Source organism: Periophthalmus magnuspinnatus, chromosome 21 (genome assembly GCF_009829125.3).
Source record: "Periophthalmus magnuspinnatus isolate fPerMag1 chromosome 21, fPerMag1.2.pri, whole genome shotgun sequence".
In the NCBI taxonomy this organism is placed as follows: domain Eukaryota; kingdom Metazoa; phylum Chordata; class Actinopteri; order Gobiiformes; family Gobiidae; genus Periophthalmus; species Periophthalmus magnuspinnatus.
Window position 1 is genome coordinate 5035287 of NC_047146.1, and position 26453 is coordinate 5061739.

Here is a 26453-nt window from a genome sequence, read left to right on the forward strand (position 1 = left end):
AAGTGGCGTTGTTTGTCAGTTACAATAAGTTACAATGCACATAAGCAAACACTGAACTATGGAAGCCCGTTTCCGCCATGAAAAAAAAAATAAAAGCCCCACAGAAAGTCGAAATTACGAGTTTTAAACTCGTAATTATGAGTTTAAAACTCGTAATTATGAGTTTAAAACTCGTAATTATGAGTTTAAAACTCGTAATTATGAGTTTATAACTCGTAATTTTGGGAATGTAACATTTACAAAAAGTGAACCTTATCAATTTTGATTAAATGAATTTGGTATTTTAATAATTTCCTCAATAAACCAGCGGGGTTGTGACCAGCTGGCACTCTGCTCAGACCAGGAAAACGAGCGCTCACAGACACAGAGCACAGCTCATGAGTGGTCAGAACAGCACTCAGGGCCCACTGATTTGTTCAAGACGCCAGAAACTTTACTGGAGCTTAATTTATTCATTTTTTAAAAGTATGTAGGTGATAAACATAACAGTCCTCCTCCTGTCTCCTCTGCTCTGTACACTCAATTGAGCTTGTAGCACACTGCAACTAAGACTTTAAAAGTTCTAATTACGAGTTTTAAACTCATAATTAGTAGTTTTAAAACTCATAATTACGAGTTTTAAACTCATAATTAGTAGTTTTAAAAGTCCTAATTACGAGTTTTAAACTCGTAATTACGAGTTTTAAACTCATAATTACGAGTTTTAAACTCATAATTACGAGTTTTAAACTCATAATTACGAGTTTTAAACTCATAATTACGAGTTTTAAACTCATAATTACGAGTTTTAAACTCATAATTACGAGTTTTAAACTCATAATTACGAGTTTTAAACTCGTAATTTCGACTTTCTGTGGGGCTTTTATTTTTTTTTTCATGGCGGAAACGGGCTTCCATACGCTTCCATACTGAACAGAGCGGGTTCAGAGTTTTAAAAAGAGGCATAACATGTTCATGTTTGTTAAAGTGAGGCTGTGGTAAAAGAACTCACTGTCATGCTAATAGTGGCTGTTAGCAGTTAGTCCAGAGTAGTGATTTCAGTAGAAATTTAAAACAGTCTCTCAAATAAGTACTCTATTATTAAAAAGTAGGCTATACTATAAAAATCCTATTAAATTTATATATTATATACACCCACACACACACACACGTCTTGGGGGGGAAAAAAAAAAACTTGCTTCAGATGAAACTTGAGCTTCGTAACAAAATTGATTTAATCAATTACATGACTGTACCAATATCAGCCAAAACCATGACAAATATAAAAAGGAAATAATTAAACACAAGAAAAACAAGTTAAGGACACAGACTCATTTGCAGAAATAAACAGCATAATCAATAGATTCATGATGTTAGTTATAGTTAGGCCATCACCTCAGTGTAACATCTGTTATTTTACTATGAACAATGACGTGTTCATGTTAAAATGGCACTTGTCCAAGCCACTGGAGGTTTGTGGAGGGATGTTTTGACGCTATGGAGATAATCCTTCTTCCATTTTTTTTAACGATACTGAAGAACCAAAGAAACCATGACTCGATTCAGAGCCAGACTCAAGCTCGAACGATTCCACGGTCTGGCAGTCGACTGCAGATTGGGGCGAACATGGGCGAGCAGGGTCTCTCTGGGTCTCTGCCACCTCTGTACATTAGTCCGTTGAACAAGTCATAGGTCATCTTAGAAACCCATGCCACCTCCCATGCCCCCCATGCCTCCCATGCCCCCCATGCCACCGGGCATCTCCTTCTCCTCTTTAGGGATCTCTGTAATAACGGCCTCAGCTGTGGAGAGGAGAGACGCTACTCCAGCCGCATCCAGTAATGCTGTTCTTACAACCTGTTCAAATATACAAAAAAACCAAACAAATTAGACTATATTAGCATTTAAATCAGACTTATTCTCCAAAATTGACTTTTCATTTTAAACATGTTATAGTGGTGTCCTTCTCTTTTACCCTCTGAAGCTGTAGTTCTTCGTGCATTTTTGAGCGATCTTTAAAACCTGATCTACTCAAGTGTTATTTGTACATTATAAAATACTGACCAAAGTTACTGCAGTTGCTCACAAAAGATTATGTATGTGGAAATACTGCTGTGTTTCAGATGTTCACCACATTCTACAGGCTAAACATTTAATACAGATGGGGGCAGCTAAAATGAATGTTGTTCAAATGCAGATTTTTGTTGTAATATAAGAAGTTAATTGGTCCAGTCACTAACAGAAATTATCAGGTTAAACATTTGTGCATTTACATTTTGGATATTTCATGGGAAAGTAGGGAAAAGTGGCTCTTGGAATTGTGATATCACATCGTTTCCCAATTCGTCAAGTTTCAGACATACTGTACGACATACTGTACGACATACTGTACGACATACTGTACGACACACTGTACCTTAGTGGGGTCAATGATGCCCTTCTCCACCATGTTCACATATTCTCCCTGTAGAGCGTCGTAGCCGATCTCTTGTGGTCCCTGCAGGATTTTCTCTACGACGAGAGAGCCCTCCACGCCGGCGTTCTTGGCAATGGTCATGGCGGGGATACGGAGCGCTCGCCTAATGATGTCCACACCTAGACAGAAGTAAAAATATATATATATTATTCTCAAGGACAACATTAAAACAGAAATGTGTCTCTGTATACGGAATCAAGCTATGGAACACGTTAAATCATGATTTCAAATCATAGACTGTAAATGGATGTAGCTAACCTGCTAGCCGTCACTCTCTAAATAGGAAGTGAGCATATGCACGCTTCTCGCTCCATCGACCCTGGCTCAAATTCATTTTACATTGAAAAAAGCAGTGCTGTTGGGAAGGGGCGTTACCTTCATCAGCCTTGCTCTGGATTGGCTTTTTGGTTGCTATGATACTTGAGGTCTGAGTTCCAAATATGCATAACTATCATAGCAACCAAAGAGCCAATCAGGAGCGAGGCTGTTGAAGGTAACGCCCCTTCCAGTTTATCAGGAAGCAGGCACTTGGCAACACTGTCAATCAAACCTGTTGCTAACGCTAACAGGGGTGACCTCAGGGAAAGAAGGACCTGATTTGTCTGTTAATATTGTTCATATCTTGATTTACAGACACAATAGTGAAATAAATAACACCAGGATCATGTAAAGTGGGTTAATACGAACATTTTAAGACCAAAATGATGAGTCTGACAGCAGCAGTTACAGAGAGACAGGACGTAGTTTTTCAATGTAAAGTGAACTGGAGTCGATGAGTCAGAAGCGTGGCTAGCAGGTTAGCTATGTCCATTCATATATATAGTGTAGGGGCCTATAAGTGACTTAGTTGGGGTAGGGGATGATTTTTTTTTTTTGTCTCTTTAAATTTATGCTAACAAAATGAAACAGTAATAAATGCAATTAAAACAAGTGAAAATTATGACAAAAGTCCATTTATAACCGACCTATCTGCTGGTCAGAGTTGGCTGTTTTTAGGCTATCTAGTGATGGGATGCAGCGCAGCAGTGCACAGCCTCCTCCAGGAACAATGCCCTCCTCCACAGCAGCTCGTGTGGCGTTCAGAGCGTCCGTCACACGGTCTTTCTTCTCATTCACCTCCACATCACTAGTTCCTCCAATCTAAAATTAAAGAAATTATACAGGTTTATTTAAAATGCAAATCCTTGGCCAGTTGTCTGTGTAATCTCTGTCATCCAGGTATGATCCATTGCAAAAAAAAAAATTCTGTTCTGTCCAGTGATGTAACAATCAAAATATTGTGATATTATATCGCCAAAAGTCTCACAATAACATCGTGTTATGGTGCACAAAAAAACAACTACATAGACCATGATCCTTTGCTCCATTTTAGTGCAGACTACATGAAGAGTCATTATTAAGCACATTTAAATCTTAGCTCTTTGGATTATAACAGAACCTTTACCTCTTGTCAAGGCATTTTAAAAAGGAAAAAGTGGCATATTCACAATTTCGTTAGTCTCGTTAGTTAGTTAGTCGTTAGTTAAATAAATATCATACTGTGAGATGCATACGATGAAAGTAAAGAGATTTGTTACATCTCTAATTCAGTCAACTGGATTAAAGTTTAAGACCGAAAATGTTTCACCGCTAATTTTTGTCCTTTTGTTATTATTATTTTTATTTTATGTATTTATTTAATTATTTTTTTTATTGCTTTTATTTTTTATTTATTTCATTTTAATGCAATTTTTTTTTCAATTAATTTTTTTGTTTAATTAGAATCATCTGTACAGTTATGAAACACACAGACCTTCAGCACAGCCACACCATCCGACAGCTTGGCCAGTCTCTCGTTGAGTTTCTCCTTTTCATAGTCGCTGGTGGTGTTGTCCAGCTGCTCTGCGATCTCTGCGGCGCGTTTCTCCACATCGGCCGGGCTGCCTCCTCCCCTCAGCAGCAGCGTGTCATCTTTGGTGATTTGGACTTCTCCAACTTTGCCAAAGTCATGAGCCTGAATATCTTCCAGAGCCAAGCTGATGGCCTCGTCTCCAAACACCTGCAAATATTAAAAAGGTTCTATCAAGTCATTTGCGTAATCATGTAGATATACGTTTGTTTGTTGTTTTTTGTTAAGTCAGGGTTAGTAATCGCGTCATCGACAGCTACTTTTTCAGATGAAGATGTAGTCTAAGAGCATACAACACAATTATATTCACATTTAAACATATTCCCTTTGCATAGTGGTGTCATCACTTTGTATATTTAGACATAAGCGTACATATGAACACAGAACATTGGTAGTAAACAGAAAATACTTCAGAAGTTGGTATGTTTGGGTTCACAGCGTATTCTAATTTGATGCCAGGTAAGGTAAAAAGAAAGGTGAAGGTGGGGTTGGCGTCCTCCCAAGAAATTTTGTACAAATTAGGTGTAATTTCCTGCATTTCGGTGAGTTTTCCAGATTTTCAGGCTTTCCAGGACATGTGGAAACCCTGTGATTGTGCATTAGACTTACAGTGTGACTTAAAAGTAAAGCCCCACAACACTATTCTATTACACCAGTATAAAGAGTGGACTTACAGTGCCCCCAGTGGCGATGGCCATGTCTCTCAGCTGATTTTTTCTGTTGTCACCAAATCCAGGGGCTTTTACTGCTACGACCTGCAGCCCAACTTTGAGCCTGAAAGAGATTTGAGTTACATCAGTCAGAGCAGATGTATAAATATTTGACAGATAATCAGATAAATAAAAAAAAGAACAAAACATTTTAGATTTATGCCATACCTGTTGAGGACCAGTGTGCTCAGGGCTTCTCCATCGACGTCTTCAGCCACGATCACCAAAGGTTTGCGATGTTGATTGGCAATTTCCAAAGCTGGGACGATGCTCTGGACACTTGAGATTTTCTTCTCACTCAGCAAAAGGTAGGCATCTTGAAACTCACACTTCTGACCTGTTGGAAAAGACCATTTTAACTGTGGAAAAAGTCTCAAATTTAAAGTTTCAAATGTGAACGCCTTGAGCTGTTTACCTTTGGCAGTGTTGATAAAATAAGGGGATATGTAACCACGGTCAAACTTCATGCCCTCAATGATCTCCAACTCATCGTGGAGAGTTTTTCCATCCTAAATAAAAGCATTGACATAAACAAATGCAAAGTTGACACAAAATAAAACTACAAAATAACCACAATAACAACCCCAATAATAATACTATTCTGGAATAAACTTTTCCACCAACCTTGACAGTGATCACTCCTTTGCGACCCACTTTCTTCATGGCATTTGAAATTATGTTACCAATCTCCACATCTCCATTGGCAGAAATGGTTGCTACCTACAAGATCCAAAATGGACAAAATGTTTACGTATTTGTACAAAATTATATTACTGTTATGATCTTACTACAAATACATACCTGTGCAATCTCCTCTGGTGTTGTGACTGGTTTGGAGAGCTTTTTAAGTTCATTTATAACAGTCTCCACAGCCATCATCACCCCACGGCGGATCTCCACAGGGTTGGCTCCTTTACTGATGGTATCAAATCCCTCTTTGGCGATGGCTCGTGCCAGTACCGTTGCGGTGGTCGTGCCGTCACCAGCCTCTTCGTTGGTGTTGTTGGCCACATCTTGAACCAGCTTAGCGCCAATGTTCTTGTACTTGTCCTTCAGATCAATGGCTTTAGCGACTGTTACACCATCCTTGGTGACCTTAGGACTGCCCCACGACTGTTCGATGATGACAGTGCGACCCTGAAACAGATTGGTAAAAAAACAAAAAAAACCAATGAGTATTTAGCAAATGATTAAAAACTGTTAACCAAATTGCATTAGGCAAGTTTATTTGTATAGCATAATTAATACACAAAGTCAGTCAAAGAGCTTTACATAATAAGGAGGATGCTAGAAACAATAGCAGAAGAATAATTTAAAATACTTACCTTTGGACCCATAGTAACAGCCACTGTATCAGCCAGCAGATCAACTCCCTGCAGCATAAGAGCTCGAGCATCTGCGCCAAACTTGACGTCTTTTGCATATGCTCTTGTGAGGTGAGGTGCCAGCGCCCGGCACACTGGCCTGACTTGCTTCATGACTGTGGGTAGACGGAACATCTGCAAGAGAGACAAAGAACATGGTGTTTAATTCTTAACTTTTCAGTTTGTCATTTCAATAATGCCTCTAGTGGTTACTAGTGGCACTGCAACACACGAATGAAATGAATAATTAATCTGCTGTAAAAGTCAGCTAACCTGCGTAAATGTAAAAGATGAAAATATAAGATTTTGGTATCAACATCATACTACCACAAAAGTAACACCATTAAAATGATTATTTCACTCATTTAATTTGAACAACCTAGAGCATGAGTCTAGTTCACCAAATTGCCAAAGCATCTTTACAGCTTTTGTTTTACTAAAGCGAATAGATTGCCGATTTTTATTTTATTTTATTTTTTTATTAACCTCCTAGGACCCACATTCTTGCAGTGCATGCTTTATACATTTTTTTCTATTTGTTATTTGAGCTGACTGGGATCTGATGAGTATAAAAACAAATATTTATCTTTTTACATTATGAGAAAAATTATGTCCACATATGAGAACATTCTTTCTACATTTTAATTCATTTTGATAGAAAGAATAAAGTCACATTTGAATAATGAAACAATTTATCAAGTGCCCGTAACAGTGACATTTGTAAAAACAAAATGAGAAACAACAACTGTGCCTCTTGGAACAATGTGGCTCATTTGAAGTGCTGCCAACAGGTGCAGGAAGACATACCTTTAACAAAATACATGTTGAATCTAAACTATAATGTGTTATACTCTTCTGTCACCACTAAATGGCAATAATAATGTTCTCATATGTGGACACCAGGACCTTGAAGAGAAAAAAAAAAAGTATTGTGGCCTAGACAACCCAAAATATGTTGTGAACCCCTGGTCCCAGGAGGTTAATAATGATAAAGGTTTACAACATTTGAGGCATAGTAGAAAAGGTCCACAATTAATAGTCAAAACAGACAAACTATTGAGATTGCCAAATTTTAAGTGGGTTCAATCAGTTCCTTGTTACCCCACGTGTCCCTCAGGTCGTGCGTCACAAGGTCAAATTGAAAAGCACGTGCGGAAGTGTCTCCATCCCAGACCAGGCTCATTCATTCACTCCACACTTTACTAACAGCTGTCATGTACAACTTATAACATGAAGACAGTACGACGGGTTTCATTTGCATCATTTAAGTTCACCCTGTTCTGTTAGCTGCACTGTTATCTGAAGTTTCAATGATCTAATAACGTTTAGCAGTCACGATCTGATTAATAATAAAACTGACCTGTGCCTGTACATAAGTGGCCACAACCAGCAGCCACTTAAAGACAGTAGGGCGTCTGTATCCTCAACAAATGCTAGCTAACAGTGAGTCAAATCAGCAGGGACACAGCGTGATAAAATGAAACACATGTGTAAAGCACCCCAATATAGGCTAAACATTCAAAGCTCGATTTATACAGCCGCGTGCGGGTTAATGCGTAACATCCACTGCATTATAGAAAGGAAAGAGTAAATGACAGTCCTTACTTTTGCGGTAAAGTTGTGCTACAAGGTGCGAGACTGCTCTTCGGCGTGATATAACGAGAGTAGCTGAGGACAGAGAGGTGCGAGGAGCTTTTTCACATCGGACTGCACATGGTTTTTCACATCCGGGTAATCTGCCGGCGAGCCCAGGACCATGAATAATACAAATTCTAACGGATATCTTACCTAATACGGGTTTATTTGAGTATTTTAAACATTATACTGTTCTTTTAGATATATTTAGTAAGATATATTGAAGTATCGGGTAACAATTTTGCTTATTTTATACTCAAATAACCCAGAGTCCTTGGTAATGCTCATTCCCGGGCTGACGATTCCAGAATTTTCGCCAGTGCCATTGGAGGAAAGGGCGGAGGTCAAAAGTTCGCATTGTGCAATATTGCTCTAACTAAAAATTATTTAAAATGATTTTAAAATTCATCACGTGTCCTTATTTTGTGTTTGTGTATGATATAAGCCATGGGACAAGACTTTAATCTACAAATGACAGTTATTTAATGTGTCTAAATGTACGAGAATTTTCGGGAAACGTTTAACAGCTTCTGCGCATGCGTATATGAGTTCTGGACATTTCTTTCACGTGTAGGACTCTCTCAGTGTGTCTTATCCATCCACGCTGTGACAGATCCCGGGGTCCACCTCTGCGCTTATTAATAAGACAACACTCGTCCACAAATGGTAAGAAACCTTTCACAAAGCCCTGTTGTTGTTAAGTCTCCTCCACAGCTGAAAAGTCATAGAAAATGTACAGTTAGCTTCTTGATGCTAACTGTTTGATATGGCTAACTAGAACTTAGCCAACATCTGCTTGACAAGGTCACTCTGGAGACAAGGCTGAAAGTCAAGGATTCTCTTTTTTCAACGTTGTCTTCATAATTTGCTCTTAAATGTTTCATTCGATGTGATTAATCCCGTGTTCAAATGTACAGAGGAGTGATACTGGTGTGACCATAGTGAGCTGTGTGGAAAAATGTGGTTACTGCACTATTTTGTCACTTATGAAGGTAAAAATTGTAAAATGGTACGTTTTTTTTATTTTAAGGGGGAGATCTTATGTGTCTCCAGTGACATTTAAATTAGCTATAGACCTTTTTTTCCCCCCATGTCTGATATTCCCACACATTGATCTTGAACTAATGATTTCACCTACTGTAATAACTTTCCTTCTTTACTTTATTTATTTTGAGCACATGTATCGGGTACACTTAAAGCACATTTCACAAATTTATTCTTGTATAAGCTCATAAAGGAGTGGGAAGAAGAAAATTTATTAAATCCCACACCTATCTTAAACTTAAATAACTGACTTCTACATTGTGAAACTGCAGTAGTGCTGTCATTCAGGCTATGGGGGCGACACTGGCTCAGTTTGTCCAACGATCTGAAGGTTGACAGTTTGAATCTCACTCCTGCTCATCACAAGTCAGATCAATGAATGCTGCCATTGTGTCCTTGGGCAAGACACTTCACCCACCTCTCCCCCAAGGTGTGAATGTGTGTGTGAATGGGTGAGTGGTTCCTTGATATAAAGTGCTTTGAGTGACTTGAAGTTGGAAAAGCGCTGTATAAAAATGTGACTGTTTAAAATTTACATCCTGTGCAGTTTTAGAATTGACATAATTTGCATCTGAATTGATTTTGTTTGTGTTGTCACCATTTGGTTGTTCTTCAGTTTCCCTAAATCCAAGTTGAAGACCTTGGAGTCATACGCTGTAATGACTTAGATCTTTAACCATGTCTCCTCGATTGTCAAACCCATCAGTGTTATCTTTCGGCCAATGAGCAGCCCTTGTCCTTCTTAACCCTTGGATAAACATTCACCTATGAAAAATCTGTCCTGCAGCTGTCTAACTTTACTCCCCCCCATCCCTCTCTCAGGCGACCTTCACCCAAGGTCACCGGCATCTGTTATCAAACTGTTGTCTGGTTAGGTTTTACCTCATGAGCCGCTCCTCTGTGACACATGGGCAGAATTACCAACATAGTGAAGATCTGTTGTTTTGAGGAGGAAACTGCAAATCTTGTGCAGCCAGTGGCCACTTAGCTTTAAATAACAGCCTCTATTCTCTGAGCATTTTAGTGATGGGACTTTTGGCTCTTTAATCGGAGCTGAATCTTTTGGATTGTTTCATATCAAATAGACGTTCAAAAGACTGGACCTTTTTTATAGATTTTTTTGTTTTGTTTTTTGACTGAAGCCAAAGTGAGAACTTCTCTTAATCGCACCAACTAGTTTAGAATGGTTCAAACTGAGGGTAGGAGTGTGTTTACCCTTTGGAATTATGCAGAATCTAATTTAAATGTTGTAATACAATAATAATTTTTACTGTTATTATGATGCCAAATATATATTTTTTATCCACAATTGTTTTTCTTCATCTTGTGTTGGTTCATCGTAAATCAGAGTATAAATTCATACAAATTTGAAAAAAAAAAAAAAAAGTGGTTCTTTAAAAAAATGAGATCCGATTCCATCTGTCCACATTAAGGAACCGTTCAAAAAAGAGCCGGTTCATTCACAAACATTACTGAACCATTTTGTCTTCTACTTTTGCAGTCCATATTGTGTTCATAAATAACACTAAATATAATTGTTTTAACTTTCTGGTTCCTTTCAGGCCTTCAGAAAGTTCCTACCCCTGTTCGACCGGGTGCTGGTGGAGCGTTTAACAGCAGAGACAGTTACTAAAGGAGGGATTATGCTGCCAGAGAAGTCACAAGGCAAAGTGCTTCAGGCCACAGTAGTAGCAGTTGGACCTGGATCTGTAAATCAGGTAAAACGCCTTTTAATAAGGAGCTGAGGCCAGTTTTATGTGTGTTTCTTTATAAATCTACTCTCTACTCGATGCCTGATGTTCTCCAGAAAGGAAATGTGCAGCCTCTGAGTGTAAAAGTGGGAGAGAAAGTCCTTCTACCCGAATATGGTGGAACTAAAGTTATTCTAGACGACAAGGTAACAGATTTTTTTATTTATTTATTTTTAAAGTATAATTGTTTTTATAAATTCATAATTGCGTTATTTTATGAACTCCCTCTAGGACTATTTCCTGTTCCGGGACGGAGATATTCTTGGCAAATACGTTGAGTGAATCTACTGCTTTGATACTCATCGCTGTATGACGTGCTTTTGTCATTTTCATAGATAAGAAGAAAATTTTGTCGTCCCATTCATGTTTTGTTTTCTATCTTATTGCCATTGTAAATAATTCTAATCACGTTTTGTTACAATAAAACTAAACTGTCTAATCTTGCGTCCTGGAGTGTTGGTCACGAGGGACTGAGGTCATCTCGGGTGAGCCTAATAAAAGAATTGGTCTGTTAATCTGTCTAATCTGGGGTTTATCATGTCAGGACCACAGACTGTTTTAGTTTAATAGGACTTAAGTGTAAATAAGAGAAGAATGAATTGAAATAGAGGAGTCATGTGTGAGTGTTTTAATCTTACACCAATGACACAGATCTTACAAATACAGTGAACTTTAGATTTTATGTTTGTGCTGGTAAAACAGACCAGTGCCGCGTCTCATTTTTCTCTCTCCTCGTTTCCTTCTCCTCGATTCCTCGATTCTGCAGGAAATGGGTGAGAAAGTCCTGGCCATGGAGTAGAGGGGAGAAGAGGGAGAGCAGAGCAGTGGAGATGGGGGTGGAGCAGAGGAGGGAGAGAGGAGCAGAGGAGAGGAGCAAAGGAGGGAGGAGCAAAGGAGGGAGCAGCAGAGGGGATGGGGGAGGAGCAGAGGAGGGAGTGAGAAGCAGAAGGAGAGAGAAACAGTAGAGGAGCAGAAGAGGGAGAGAGGAGCAGGGGGTGTTATAAAAATTATATATTATGGTTATTACGATGATTATTACTAATTATTTTTTATGTATCATGTACTAATAAAATACATAACTAATACAATCAATAACAATAATGATAATAATAAATAATAACTTTGTTTTTTATTTATTACAAATATATAAACAGAACAATGGCAAGAGGCTTAAACATTGGATTCATATGGCATGTGCAAAAATATTAAACGAATGTAAAAAAAATAATAAATACAGTCGTACATTTTAAATTCCAAATTCTGTGCAAAGTGTTTTTGTTTTCAGGGCGTTTTGGGTTTGAACAATAGTTTAAGGAAATTATATAAGAGGACAAAAGGGATTTAAAAATAATAACAACATAAATGTAATTTCAAAAAGAGGCGCAGTGACGTCACAGAGCGTCACTACGGCGCAGCGCGGGCGGACATCCGGGTATTCTGTCGCGATGGTCATGGCGGAGGGCACTGCAGTTCTCAGGAGGAATCGGCCTGGAACCAAGGCAAAGGTAACACTTCCACACCGAGCACACACCGACATGTGCTCCACGATCCTTCCTCCGCCGCCCGGTTAACCGACACGAGTTTGATCATTAACTGTTTTGTTTCTACGTCCATAACAAAAGCTCACACTGAAGGCCCGAGCTGGAAACAGGCAGCAGGCTAACGCTAGCTAGCCCCGACTTCCACTTCCCGGAGGATTGTTACTAAGGAAATCCACGAGTTTAACGCAAAGATCGAAGCTAACGTGTTTTATTGACGTGTAATGGGTGTAGAAAAGCACAAATTATCCCTGTAATCCACCCTGCTGTGCATTTTAGCGGCTCAGGTGATGATCGGGTTTCATGCTAACTGCTAACTTTCATGCTAACTGTTCTGCTAGCGAGTTTTAAACGTCGCCAAATCTGCAGATATGTGCGTATTACCTGAGCTGGAGCGCTGTGAAGTAGTTTACGTGAGTAGTTTGAGGGTTATTTGTAAACACGGCCTCATATTAACCTGAAGCAGCTCTCAGGTTTGACTGTCTGAGACGCACTGCTCCTTATTTTGGTTTTGTAGCTGTGTTAAACTGTCAGATACACCCTGTTTGTTCATAGACTCGCATATACACGCTGACATATACACTCACATGTTCGCTCTTGTGCAGGATTTCTACAACTGGCCCGATGAATCATTCGAGGAGATGGACAGCACCCTCGCTGTTCAACAGGTGTGTGTGTGTATGTGTATATATGTATATGTGTGTGTGTCTGTGTGCATCTGTCACACAGTCACCCTGCTCTTGGATGGTACTGGACACTAAAGCCTTGTTCACAGAGCTTAGCAAGAGTTACAGCATTTACACTAACAAAACTCTGGACACACGTCTCGTTCAATGTTTGTTTTTTCTTACTACTTTCTACATTTTATAAACACCCAGAAGACCTCAAATATGTGAAGTAAGATATATGGAATTGTTTAGTAAAGGATAAAAAAATAACTCTACTACTTATTTTTCAACAAAACAAAGGTTGGAAACTTTGAGGATTTGGCTAAAAAATATATGTTTAGTATATATTGTCTTTTTTGTCTTTGGTACATGATTTTATATATCTTGCTTCATAAATTTGATGTCTTCTATTTGTTTATAAAATGTAGAAAGTAGTACAGCTAAAGAAAAAGACATTGAGAGGGTGTGTCCTGACTTTTGAGTGGTAGAAACTGATCCTTTTGTTAAATCAGAATGTACACTGTCATATGAAGGGTTAATTAAGTCTAAAATTCTACTTCAAACCCTCTTTTTGAATACTATAATCTGTTTGCTTTGTATACATTCTTTTCATATATTGGTTGAATAATTGGTGCTTTTTCTGTTACAGTACATACAACAAAACATTCGGTCAGATTGTTCAAATATTGACAAAATCCTAGAACCTCCAGAGGGTCAAGACGAGGGTGTGTGGAAGTACGAGCACCTCAGGTATGAGCGGTTACACCTTTGCATCAACAACAACACCCCAACACCCCAGTGCTGATCTGAGCCCTTTTTTCTTTTAACACACAGGCAGTTCTGCTTGGAGCTTAATGGTTTAGCTGTCAAACTGCAGGTATGTAATGTGCTTATCGTCCATATGAATTTGTATAAAATAAATAATGTAATAAACATTCTATATCATATTATGCTACACAGATCTACTTTAATGTTTTATTTAAAATGGTTCCCAATGTTTTGTGTTTCCTGGTTTCTCCTCAGAGCGAGTGCCATCCTGACACGTGCACCCAGATGACAGCCACGGAACAGTGGATCTTTTTATGTGCTGCTCACAAGACACCCAAAGAGGTAACTGGGACACTGCACAACTTTAAAATAGTGTGAATAGCATTTTGACTTAAACTTGACTGTGTTTAACCTGCAGTGCCCTGCCATTGACTACACCAGGCACACGCTGGACGGAGCTGCCTGCCTTCTTAATAGCAACAAATACTTTCCAAGCAGGTTGGTTTTTATTAACATACATCCAAACATACACAGATACACCAGTTTGTTTTTGATGTTAAGACTTTCCTCTTCTAAGGGTGAGCATCAAGGAATCTTCAGTGGCCAAACTCGGCTCTGTGTGTCGTCGCATTTATAGGATATTCTCTCATGCCTACTTCCATCATCGCCAGATATTTGACAAGTATGAGGTGGGTCACTTACCGAGAAAACACACTCGCTTGTTCTCCCAAAACAAACAAACTAAAAACGATTAGGATATTTGTTCATCGCCTTTGTTGTTGTCTGTCTCTCCAGAATGAAACGTTCCTGTGTCACCGGTTTACGCGTTTCGTAATGAAATACAATCTGATGTCCAAGGACAACCTGATCGTGCCCATTCTGGAGGAGGAGGTTCAGAACACCTCATCAGCTGGAGAGAGCGAAGCCTAAACACACAGCAGCTGCCATAAAGGAGAAATATATAAACACAATTTGTGCGGCGACGGTTGACCTAAGACACACATACTCACTCATACTGGACACACACTACAGTGCATTTAGGCTCTTGTCTAGCATCACTGTCTGTCGACCTCCTCTTCCCTTATCCCCCCGTGTCTGTCTGAAGGTACGGCTGTAGGGTAGGACTAAACCAGGTCTGTGTAGATGCCAGACTTTCATTAGCGTTAACAATTGCTGTTCAGAGTCATGCTGTACTTGTTCCATTAGGGGGCCACAGCTGCTTCTGAACACAGACCCGCTCTCACCACTTCTTTTAGGGAACCTTTTTGTTGAATCTTTTGAGCAGCTGGATTTGCAAACTTGATGTAATCATGGTGACCTGTATCGATGACAAAGGCACAGTGGCCGCTTCCCTCTGTAAATATCCCGCCTTTTTTTTTTTTTTTTTCTCTCTCTCTCTCTTTTTCACAGCGGATTTTCTGACGGTGCTTCTGTTCTATATTTGCTTGTGTTGCCTCCTCCTGTTTGGGGATGTCTCATGTTATGGATCACTAAATTAGCCTGCTGACCTAATTATGCTTAAACACAGTGTAGGTGTGGTGTGTGTGGTAGTGAAACAAAGCTTTGTACATGTAATAGCAGCCAGATAATCTCCCTTTTGGGCTCCGACTTGGGCTCTATTTAGAAAAAACGTCTTTGCCAACTCTGATCCTGCTTCGTGACACGCCCCTGTTCTAGTGTAAAACGTGCCCAGTAACTCTTTGCCTAAACGGATCAGTAATCGTTATGAGACTGCGCTCCTCCAGGCCAGTTTTATTGCTTTAAACGTATTAAAAAAAAGAAGTCCACAAAGGATGGAACATTGGCTACACTGAGCACAACCTCCCATCTCTTTCCCTCTCCCTCATTAAGTTATTTTGTGGGAGGAGTCTTGTCAATCCAACCCACTGTTTTTTTAATGAACTAAAAATTTTGTTACTGTCGACATTTTCATGATGTCTTAATAAAAAAGACCTATTATTCAAATGTTTTTATGTTTTACTTTTTTTTTTTTTTTGACTTGAGTTACAACAAAATGGCATTCATCACTTTCTTAATACAAAAAGCATAATTGAATAAAATATACAACTTTCCCACAGAGCATCACAAATACTGTTCAATGTAAACATTAGTGTTAAAAACGCTAATTTAATATGTCTGTGTAATCCCTCAGTCATCCAGGTCTTTCACAGTCAAATCTGTCAACTGGACAAAAAGTTGTAGGAGTGAAGTCGTTTCGCTGCTCGTCCAATCCGCTTCTTCAGTTCTGGTCAGATTACTGCTGGACACTGCCTTAAATCTTAAAATCTGCATCATGGTGAGTGTTGTGTAGTTTCAGTGTAGTTAGCTCCTCCCTTCAGGCAAAGAAAAATGGTTTGAGGAGTTAAAGAAGCATTTTTTTTTAGGAAAGACGATCCATGTTTGAACAGGAACAGGGGCTTAAACATCATCCATCTCCTGTTTACAACTCCAACCCTCAAATCTAAATCTAAACAAGGAAAACAACATTGCTAGCCAGTGTGCTAATAGATGTGAGAGCATCCATTAAGGGCCTGAATGATTATGCTAAATATGACTCAGGCACAGTTCACATTTAGTGTAGCTCATTAGACCGAGACAACAAACAGGAAGTGTAAACAAAACAGCCTTGTTGGATCAGTGAGTCTATAAAGAACAGTGGTGGATTGAAAGGTTCAGTTAGTTTTTCAGAGTCAGACATCAGGCTTGGATTGGATTTTTCATGGTCTATATACACAGGGTCGTTCAATAAATAAGGTGCATTTTCGGTATAAGGACTTTTAATACAGTTAGAAGCTTACTTTTTTACTCCAGGATTGAACAGCGGTCAGTTATCAAGTTTTTGGTTGCTGAAGGTGCAAACCCGTTGAAATTCATAGGGGAATGTCAACTGTGTCTGGTGCCACATGTTTCAGCCAAAAAAATATCTACAAGTGGCTAAATTGTTTAAAGAAGGACGGAGCAGTGTTGTGGATGAAGGCAGAAGTGAGGTCTACAGAAGTGAGGTCTCCTGAGGTGATCGAACCAAGTAACAAGATCCAAAAACAAGTAAAAAAAAGAAAAGAAAACAAAAGTAAGCTTCTAACTGTATTAAAAGTCCTTATACCAAAAAATTCACCTTTTTTATTGAATGACCCTCGTATAAAAAAAAAAAAATGCGTTTATGTCAGTGTGATCCCTCAGTTGTCCAGGTATAATATGACACCTTTCGCCAACAACTACGTGCAAACCAGCCTCAAACTGGCAAAAGAGCTGGAAAATAACACCAAACTTTAATGTCGCTCAATAGACCAAGCCAAAAAAACAGGCGTGTTAGCTTCAGTGTCGTTAGCTTCTCCCTTTAAACAGATATAAGGCAGTGTCCAGCGGTAATCTGACCACAACTAACTGCCCAGCTGACAGATTTGAACTTTTTCCTTTTCCATTCATCCATCCATTTTCTTCCTTTTATCCAGGGCCAGGAGTCTAAGCAGGGACTCCCAGACTTCCCTCACCCCAGACACGTCCTCCAGCTCCTCCGAGGCGTTCCCAGGCCAGCCCTCCTTTTCTTTTGCCAACTTAACATCTGAAAACAGTCGCACTGACGCCTTAAATAACACTTCTAAATCTCTAACTGTAACAAATCGTGTATTTACAGTATGTACAAAGCTGCGATAACGTCAGCTACCCGCAAAAATCACGACGTTTAACACTGAGAATTAGTACCATTTGATGCACAAACTGATGATGATGAGACTTGAAATAAACCAGTTTTAACCAGTCAATAAAATAAAAGCAGTGACAGCATCATGCTCATTTCCGGACAGTACCAAAGTGATGAAGAAACAACAAAGATCTGTCAATAAACCCGTCACAATAACACATCTGGAAGCTCCATATACATCGCTACAGAGGAATACTGCGATAAACTGATGAAAATAATACTGAAATAAAGCAAGATAATCCCAGTGGACCATTTTTAAATCGACTGTTTCATTAAAAGACGTGAGCTGGAGCAAATAAACAGCAGAATGTTCCAGTAACGAGCCATAAAAGCGACTTATTCCCCTCTCCACGGCTTAAATCTGATCGTTTTACAACAAAAAACACCCGAAATCTCTCCACTAATGCAAAGAAAAAGCACAGATAAACACTGAGCTCCACTGATATTAGATATATTAATTAGATTTGTTCTGTTGTACTCATGTTCAGTCGAATTATTGGTCCATTTTTCTTCCACGAGAGATTATTTACCTCGACGTTTTGTCTGACAATGTGGCCCCACAACTGTAGGACCTTCAACCATCCACGATTCTCCAGCAGATGGCGCTCCACAACACTGGGATCTGCAAGTCTATGAGCTCCTCAATCAAACATTTCCAGTTGGTTGGGTTGGATTGGAAGGGATGGACGAGATGTCACGCCTCTGGATTTGTTTAAACGGGGCTGTATTGAAGATGAATCGTGAATCGGACAAAGATGCGGGACTTTACTGAACTAAAGCGAAAGATACAGATGCGATTGAACCGTTGATGAGAAGAAGAAACAGCCCCGTCTTCACCGATGGAGCCCATATAGATGTGTATTGTACAACAGAACAAGTCTGATTAAGATGTCTGATCAACTCGTTTTGTAATAAATGTTTTAAACTGTACAGACTTTATTATCCCATCTTATATTCCAGCCAATACTGATCGTCGTGACAGATTAACCTCATTTAAGAAGGTGCCCCTCCTGTCAATCACCAGTTTAATGTGACCCAAACGACACCGCAGCGGTCCGCACGTGAACATCAGCTCGTCTAAAACATAATCGTCCTCATTATGGCTTTGTGAAATAACAAAAACAAAAAAAAGTGCTTGAATCAAAAAAGGAAACGATCAGGAACTCGATGAGAACTAAACAGTCTATTAACAGCATCATCCAATCAGGAAGAGGCGTCCCCCGCTGCGTCCGCATCCTCTTCCTTCGTTCATCTCTAGTCCCGTTAAAAATAACTCCACGTTTGCACAACTGGTCAAAGGTTTGGACGAAATATCTCATTCAGGGTTTTTTTTTTATTTATTTTTTACAACTTTTTACATTCAAATTAAATATAAGAAGTGACATATATGGAACTGTGTAGTAAAGAAAAAAAGAATATAGCCACGGAAAATATTTACTAGAGCGATTTAGAGGATTTGAATATAAAAGAAAAAAGAAAATAGCCACGAAAAATATTTACTAGAGCTATTTAGAGGATTTGAATATAAAATAAAAAATAAAATAGCTACAAAAAATATTTACTAGAGCTATTTAGAGGATTTGAATATAAAATAAAAAAAGAAAAATAAAATAGCTATGAAAAATATTTACTAGAGCTATTTTGAGGATTTGAATATAAATTAAAAAAAAGAAAATAGCCACAAAAAATATTTACTAGAGCTATTTTGAGGATTTGAATATAAAAAAGAAGAAAATAGCCACAAAAAATATTTTCTAGAGCTATTTAGAGGATTTGAACATAAAATAAAGAAAAAAGCCACAAAAAATATTTACTAGAGCTATTTAGAGGATTTGAATATAAAATAAAAAAAATAAATTAAAAGAATGAAAAATTTAAATGAGTTTTTTTTTCTTAATAATCCCATATATGTTACTTCATATATTTGCTGTTTTCTGTTTGTATATAAAATGTAAAAAGCATTAAAAATAAACTTTTGACCGGTCGTGTAAACAGGACGTGACCTCAGCGGCCTCACATACAGGTGACTTCGGCTTTGCCCTCATCCGGTTCAAAGCCGCCGTCCTCCAGGTGGGACAGGGAGCTGGGATAGCCCCCCCCAAACACCGGGAAGCCCCCGATGCCGCCAGCGACAGGGGACAGGTCCTGTGGAGAGACCGCGCTGCTCACGGAGCGACTCACGGAGCGACTCACGGAGCGACTCACGGAGCGACTCACGGAGCGGCCGGAGACTTCAGTGTGAACAGACAGAGGCTGAGGACACACAGGTTTAGAGTCAGTTTAATCAGAACATGTGGATTTAAAACATTAAAAACAGGAGCTGATTATAAATGTGGAGATAAACATTTATAAAGTGCTGCAGTGGCTCCAGGTTTTCATGTCCCTCAGATGTGTTATATTTTTGTGAAGCGAAATAACAAAAAGCTTTTTGTCCCATTTCAGTTCTAGAGCGTCCAGAGACAATCATGAGATCTTGGATTAAAATTCTTCACCTCTTCTCTTCCCCCTCTCCCTCTCTGTCTCCTCCTCCTTTTCTCATGATTGATACGTAAAGTTTTAATACAACATCTCTACTGTCCAGTTAAACATCGTTGTCCCATAAATATATTTTATAAACACATTTACAGTTTCTCTCCTGACGGCGACGGAAAAACAACTTCAGCAACTCATTTGTGAAATTAAAATGACACAATACACAGATTTACACAAACTCACTGATCCATTGTTACGTTTTTGCTCAACCAGTGATGTTTCTCCTCCCTCTCTCTCCCCCTTCTTTCTCCCTCTCACACACTCCTTTCTCTTCTGTTTCTTCTTTCTCTCCTATTTCTCTCCCTTCTCTCCTCTTTCTCCCTCTCCCTCTGTCTTCTTTCTCTCCCATTTCCTCTTTCTCTTTCCTCTTCCTCTCATCTCATCTTCCTCTCCTCTTTCTCTTTCCTCTTCTTCCTCTCCTTCCCCTCCTCTTCCTCCTCCTCTCTCCATGTCGTTGAACGCACTCCGGTCACACTCTTCTCTTCTTCCTCTTTCTCTCCTCTTCCTCTCCTTTCTCTTTCCTCTTCGTCCTCTCCTCTTCCCCTCCTCTTCCTCTCCTTCCCCTCCTCTTCCTCCTCCTCTCTCCATGTCGTTGCACACACTCCAGTCACACTCTTCTCTTCTTCCTCTCCTTTCTCTTTCCTCTTCCTCTCCTCTTTTCTCTTTCCTCTTCCTCTCCTCTTTCTCTTTCTCTTTCCTCTTCTTCCTCTCCTCTTCCCCTCCTCTTCCTCCTCCTCTCTCCATGTCGTTGCACACAATCCAGTCACACTCTTCTCTTCTTCCTCTTTCTCTCCTTTCTCTTTCCTCTTCTTTACTCTTCCTCTCTCTATGTTTTTGCACAAACTCCGGTCACACTCTTCTCTTCTTCCTCTTCCACTCCTCTTTCTCTTTCCTCTTCCTCTCCTATTTCTCTTTCCTCTTCTTCTCTTCCCCTCCTCTTCCTCCTCCTCTCTCCATGTCGTTGCACACACTCCGCTCACACTCTTCTCTCCTTCCTCTTTCTCGTGCGTTCTCTCGTTGTTCTTACCTTGTTCTTGTCGTGCGTCACAGTCTGATTTCTCACCGGTCGCTGTAGAAACACGACCTGCTTCGTCGCCAGGTTCCCGTCACTTCAGTTTCAGACAAGACACAGAATCAGTGAAATGTACGGATAGAAAAATGTGGTTTTCTTCTGCATTAAGAAAAAAAAAGGATGGAACAATAAACAAAAACATGATTTATCGAGATAAAAGGGTCGACAATCGATCGTAGGACTTCTGATGATGTAATGACGATTCTTAGATTTATAGAACAAACCTCTCCTGTTGTTCTTTTCTAGATCACTGTTGTTTTTAAAGTGCAGAAATACAACAGCGGTTTAAATATGGAACTTACTCAGAATATTAAAATTAGAATTAAAACATGGATATTATTTATTTTTATTAATTATTTAATTTTATTATTCTGAATCTTTAAACTGTCAGCAACTTTAAACGGTAAATGGTCACGTTTTTATACAGCACTTTTCCACTTTAAGACACCCACACACACACCCACACACACACACACACACTCACACACACACTCACACACCAGTGCACACAGACACTGGGGGTGAGGGGGGTGACGTGTTTTGCCCAAAGAAACAACAACAGCGTTCATCTGTGTGGGCTGGAATCACACTGCCAACCTGTGGGTCAGTGAATTTGACCTCTCAACCAGTGATGTTCTTCTCCGCTCCCTCTCTCCCTCTTTCTATCTCTCACCTTCTCCTCCTCCTCTACCTCCTCTTTCTCCCTCACCTTTCTCTCCTCCCTCCTCCTCGCTCCCTCCTCATCTCTCTTCCTTTTTCCCTCTCATCTTTCTTTCTCTCTCCTCCTCTCTCCCTCTCACCTACTCCCCCTCCTCTTTCTCCCTCTCATCCTTCTTTCTCTCTCCTCCTCTCTTCTCCTCCCCTCCCCTCTCCTCCTCTCTTTCCCCTACTCCTCCTCTTTCTCCCTCTTATCTTTTTCTCTCTCCTCTTCTCTCCCTCTCACCTACTCCCCCTCCTCTCCCTCCTATTTCTCCCTCCCACCTTTCTTTCTCTCTCCTCCTTCTCTCTCCTCCTTCTTTCTTTCCTCCACCTTTCTTTCTCTCTCCTCCTTCTCTCTCCTCCTTCTTTCTCTCTTCTCCTCCCCTCCCCTCCTCTCTCTCTTTCACCTACTCCTTCTCCCTCTCACCTTTCTCCCTCCTCTCTCCCTCCTCTCACCTTTCCCTCTCCTCCTCTCCTCTTCCTCTCCTCCACTCACTCATTCACACAAACAGACACTGGGGGTGAGGTGCTTTAAGTGTCTTCCCCAAAGACACAAAAACACCATTCATGTGTGTGAGCTGGAATCACACCTCCAACCTGCGGATCAAACCACTCCTCCATTCACATTTATGTCAGGAACAACATTCAAACCTCCACCCTTCAGCTCAGATGACTGTCGTACCTGTCGTGTCTGATGATGGGCGTGGGCAGGACGCACGTGAGCAGCCAACCGAACTCCGCCAGCGTGTGGAGGAGCGGGCCGTAGTCTGTCTTTACGTTTGAACCCTGTCGAAAAACAACACAATAATCCAGACGAAAACAGTCAAAAATATGTTATTAAAACCAAAACTTTGACTATTACATCATCTAAACTGACCTCAATAACTGTCCACTGCTCCACCACTATAGTGTCGTTGGCAGGGGGCGCTGTGCTCCGCTCTTCATACACAAACAGCCCCTCCAGAGACCTGGGCACGGGCTCTCCTACAACACACCAGAGGGGGTGAGTGTGTGTGTGCGCGTGTGGAGGTGTGTGTATATGTGTGTGTGTATGGGGGTGTGTGTGTGCGTATGTAGGGGTGTGTGTGTGCGTGTATATGTATGTGTGTGTGTATGTATATATGTGTGTGCGTGTATGTGCGTAGGGGTGTGCGTGCGAGTGTGTATGTATGTAGGGGTGTGCGTGTGTGTATGTATATATGTGTGTGTGTGTGTATGTATATGTATGTGTGTGTGTATGTATATGTATATATGGGGGTGTGTATGTATATGTATGTGTGTGTGTATGTATATATGTGTGTGTGTGTATGTATATGTATGTGTGTGGGAGTGTATATGTGTGTGTGTGTATGTATGTAGGGGTGTGCGTGTGTGCGTGTGGGTGTGTGTGCGCGCGTGTGTGTATGTATGAGTGCGCGCGTGTGTGTATGTATGTGGGGGTGTGTGTGTCTGTGTGTGTGTGTGTGCGCGCGTGTGTCTGTGTGTGTGTGGTGTAAACAGGTGGAGCAGACTGTGGGGCTGCTGTGATATTCCCTGTTTATTTTTCCTAATTCCAGACGTTCTGATGTTTACAGATTTCGGCCTCTTCCTCCGGGGGAACAGGAAGTGAAGCTCCCAGGGTCAGAAAGACGTCTCCAAATATAGATACGGAGGCCAGAGTTGGGGGCAGTTTTGTATTTTAGAATCGATTTATAGACAGTTTTCGTTGGGTTTTTTCCGTCCCACGCAGACGAAATCGGGTTTTTCCCCGACTCAGTGTTAGATTTACCTCATATGACTCTATTCTCTGATCTCTGTTATGTTGTTTCCTCATCACAAACAAAGGAGGTCTGTTTAGAAGAGCCAGTTCATTTAGAAGAGCCGGTCCATTTAGAGGAGGAGCCGGTCCATTTAGAGGAGGAGCCGGTTCGTTTAGATCGTTTAGGGGAGCAGCCGGTCCGTTTGGGGAAGGAGTCGGTCCATTTCCGTTTAGAGGAGGAGCCGGACCGTTTAGAGGAGGAGCCAATTTGTTTAGAGGGGGAGCCGGTCCGTTTAGAGGAGGAGCCAATTTGTTTAGAGGGGGAGCCGGACCGTTTAGAGGAGGAGCCAATTTGTTTAGAGGGGGAGCCGGTCTGTTTAGAGGAGGACCTGATCTGTTTATAGGGGGAGCCGGTCCGTTTAGAGGAGGAGCCGGTCCGTTTAGAGGAGGAGCCGGTCCGTTTAGGGTAAGAGCCGGTCCGTTTAGGGTAAGAGCCGGTCCGTTTAGGGTAAGAGCCGGTCCGTTTAGGGTAAGAACCGGTTTGTTTAAAGGAGCCAGTCTGTCCCGAGTCTGAGCTCAAACTCACCTTTAGGCGTGTCCCAGTAGACGAAAGAATCCACCAGTGACCAGCCTTTGCGGTAGTACGCCGCCGTCAGCTCTAGCCAATCAGCTTCCAGAGCGCTGACCACCTGACCCTTTCTAGAGACCCGCATGGACAGAGCGCCCTGATGATACTGACACCCCACAGAGTCCAGTGGAGCGCACCCCGGAGCCCAGGAGTGGAAGAACACCAGCAACCGCAGGTCTTCAACACAACAAGAACAAAGAATTATGTGAACATTCCACCATAGACATACATGTAGCACCTCCCCAGCGTGACGTCAGTGCAAAGTATGAGTAGTAGTAGTAAAATCAGTGCTACCTGGACTATAGGTGTGCTCGTCCAGCTCTCGGTCTGCAGGTGGCGTGTGAGGGGGGGTGTGCGGGGGGGAGCGGCAGCCTCTTTTTGGACTGTGGACCCGACCATTACTGACCCCGCCCACCTGCTGCAGGACGGAGCCGACGAATCGAACGCCCCCACGAGCGCTGCTGTTCACCTGCAGGAACAAAATGATCAGTGTCAGCTCCTCATGAGGCCTGTCATTATAAACTCTATAAACATCCATTGTTTCATACAAGACACTTGGAACTTTATTTTTTGGGGATCAATATATTTAATATGATACTTTTTCTTTGCCCTAGTGGGAAAATGTTGGTTATTTTTGTGTGATATATTCAGATTTGAGCTGTAGGTCAAACTTCATTATAAACACAAACTCAGTACTTAAGAGTCTCTGTCCTCTCTCCTGTCCTCCCTCCTGTCCTCCCTCCTGTCCTCTCTCCTGTCCTCCCTCCTGTCCTCCCTCCTGTCCTCCCTCCTGTCCTCCCTCCTGTCCTCCCTCCTGTCCTCCCTCCTGTCCTCCCTCCTGTCCTCCCTCCTGTCTCTGTCCTCCCTCCTGTCTCTATCCTCCCTCCTGTCTCTATCCTCCCTCCTGTCTCTATCCTCCCTCCTGTCTCTATCCTCCCTCCTGTCTCTATCCTCCCTCCTGTCTCTATCCTCCCTCCTGTCTCTCACCTCCCTCCTGTCTCTCACCTCCCTCCTGTCCCTGTCCTCCCGTCTCTCTCCTCCCGTCTCTCTCCTCTCTCCTCCCGTCTCTCTCCTCCCTCCTTCCTCCCTCTCTCCTCCCTCCTTCCTCCCTCTCTCCTCCCTCTCTCCTCCCTCTCCTCTTTCACTCTGCTGTTTACTTATTGCAGCTCATGATTTTTAACAATATTCTACATTTAGAAAACATTTTTGTGGATCATTTTTGCTTTAGTGTTTCTTTTCAGTATTATCGTTTATCATCTACGTTTACTTGAGAGGATCGGCCTGTCAGCCTCTGGAACAGCGCCCTCTGGCTGTCAGATCCTCTCAGTCTTTAACACAGTATAAGACTAGACCGAAAACCCACCTCTCCTCCCTGGTATTTAACACTGGACAGGACATACAGGTGTTTGATTGTTTCGTTCTTATTCCTCGTGTTATATTTGTTTTGTGTTGACTTTTCTGTGAAGCTCTTTGGTCGGATGAAGTCGTTTTAAATGTGCTATAGAAATAAACTTGAATTGACTCATATTTCTAAATGTTGTTATCTGCTCTAGGTCACACACGAGCTTGACGAGAACTTGAAGCTTTAAAAAGAAGTTTGTGGCCCAATCTCCAGCTTAAATCGACCAACAACTGTGGACTTTTTGCTTGGACGATTCAAAGGTAATATAGATGAATATGTTTTTTTAGTTATTGTTGTGAGCACTGACCCGGTCGATGAGCGCTCGGACCGTGTCTCCGGTCAGTGAGTCTCCGGGCAAAGGCCACTCCTCCACCCTCAGCACGGGGACACTGTGGCACATGGCGGCGGTCTGTTTACTGCAAAACAACAACAAAAACGCAACATCCCTCCAACTTAAACTCAGGAAAAACGGACAAGATTTTACATTTTTACACATCTCTTTTCCACCTTCAAGATATGAACATTAATAACAGACAAATCAGGCGCCTTCTTTCCGTCGACGAGCTTCATTTGGAGCTGATGTCAACACTCACTCCGTCACTTCTTTACACAGTCTGAAGGATAAACACCATTTTTCCCGCTCCAGCTGTTCATAGTTCAGTTGTTATTGTCGTTTAACCGCAGACACAAGCCCCTGAATTATTAATTAACCCAGCAGGAGATGACCACAACAAACTGTCTGAGCCATTACACACGACAAGTAAACCGTGATTTGTCTGATCTATTATGACAACACCTCAACAAACACAACGGCCATTTTCAGTGGTCACTCGTTCAATCTTCTGTTCATTTATTTCAATA

At 41.1% G+C, this 26453-nt stretch overlaps 3 protein-coding genes across 5 annotated transcripts in view; 1 reads left to right on the plus strand and 2 right to left on the minus strand.

Annotated features, from left to right (window-relative positions):
* Positions 1-1196: 1196 nt before the first annotated feature.
* hspd1 (heat shock 60 protein 1) lies at positions 1197-8147 on the minus strand. Its single transcript, XM_033986856.2, has 11 exons — positions 8023-8147; positions 6379-6552; positions 5855-6190; positions 5678-5773; positions 5469-5562; positions 5222-5390; positions 5018-5117; positions 4248-4493; positions 3421-3595; positions 2396-2574; positions 1197-1836 (listed from the first exon to the last, which is right to left on the minus strand). Exons 2-11 carry the CDS (start codon positions 6550-6552, stop codon positions 1678-1680), a joined length of 1728 nt encoding a protein of 575 aa, XP_033842747.1. The 5' UTR covers positions 8023-8147; the 3' UTR covers positions 1197-1677.
* Positions 8148-8594: 447 nt separating this feature from the next.
* On the plus strand, positions 8595-15786 carry LOC117389196 (MOB-like protein phocein). 3 transcript variants are annotated; one of them, XM_033986828.2, is made up of 9 exons: positions 8612-8718; positions 10659-10814; positions 12991-13053; positions 13703-13803; positions 13888-13930; positions 14077-14163; positions 14240-14319; positions 14399-14510; positions 14617-15786. In XM_033986828.2, exons 1-9 carry the CDS (start codon positions 8716-8718, stop codon positions 14749-14751), a joined length of 780 nt encoding a protein of 259 aa, XP_033842719.1. In that variant the 5' UTR covers positions 8612-8715; the 3' UTR covers positions 14752-15786. The 3 variants fall into 3 exon arrangements, with proteins under 3 accessions (XP_033842718.1, XP_033842719.1, XP_033842717.1); XM_033986826.2 differs by lacking the exons at positions 8612-8718; positions 10659-10814 and adding an exon at positions 12240-12352; XM_033986827.2 differs by lacking the exons at positions 12991-13053; positions 13703-13803; positions 13888-13930; ... (2 more) ...; positions 14399-14510; positions 14617-15786 and adding exons at positions 10904-10993; positions 11079-11362 and having other exon boundaries at positions 8595-8718.
* Positions 15787-15817: 31 nt separating this feature from the next.
* rftn2 (raftlin family member 2) overlaps positions 15818-26453 on the minus strand; it is a 31294-nt gene continuing 20658 nt past the window's right edge. Inside the window, exons 3-9 of the mRNA XM_055230687.1 lie at positions 25900-26008; positions 24485-24659; positions 24149-24367; positions 22702-22808; positions 22507-22610; positions 21081-21162; positions 15818-19774 (exon numbers count right to left, since the gene is read on the minus strand). Coding sequence (XP_055086662.1) covers positions 19535-19774; positions 21081-21162; positions 22507-22610; positions 22702-22808; positions 24149-24367; positions 24485-24659; positions 25900-26008 — 1036 coding nt within the window. The 3' untranslated portion in view covers positions 15818-19534. The remainder of the gene's footprint in view (positions 19775-21080; positions 21163-22506; positions 22611-22701; positions 22809-24148; positions 24368-24484; positions 24660-25899; positions 26009-26453) is intronic.

Coding starts and splice junctions, on each gene's coding strand:
- hspd1 (XM_033986856.2), bottom strand. CDS start 6,552: ATGTTCCGTCTACCCACAGTCATGAAGCAAGTCAGGCCAGTGTGCCGG. Junction 4,494..5,017: donor CCATCGCCACTGGGGGCACT/GTAAGTCCACTC, acceptor TAATATTTGCAG/GTGTTTGGAGACGAGGCCAT. Junction 2,575..3,420: donor CAACTCTGACCAGCAGATAG/GTCGGTTATAAA, acceptor ACTTCTGTCTAG/GTGTGGACATCATTAGGCGA.
- LOC117389196 (XM_033986828.2), top strand. Junction 13,804..13,887: donor TGGAAGTACGAGCACCTCAG/GTATGAGCGGTT, acceptor TTTAACACACAG/GCAGTTCTGCTTGGAGCTTA. Junction 14,511..14,616: donor AGATATTTGACAAGTATGAG/GTGGGTCACTTA, acceptor CTGTCTCTCCAG/AATGAAACGTTCCTGTGTCA.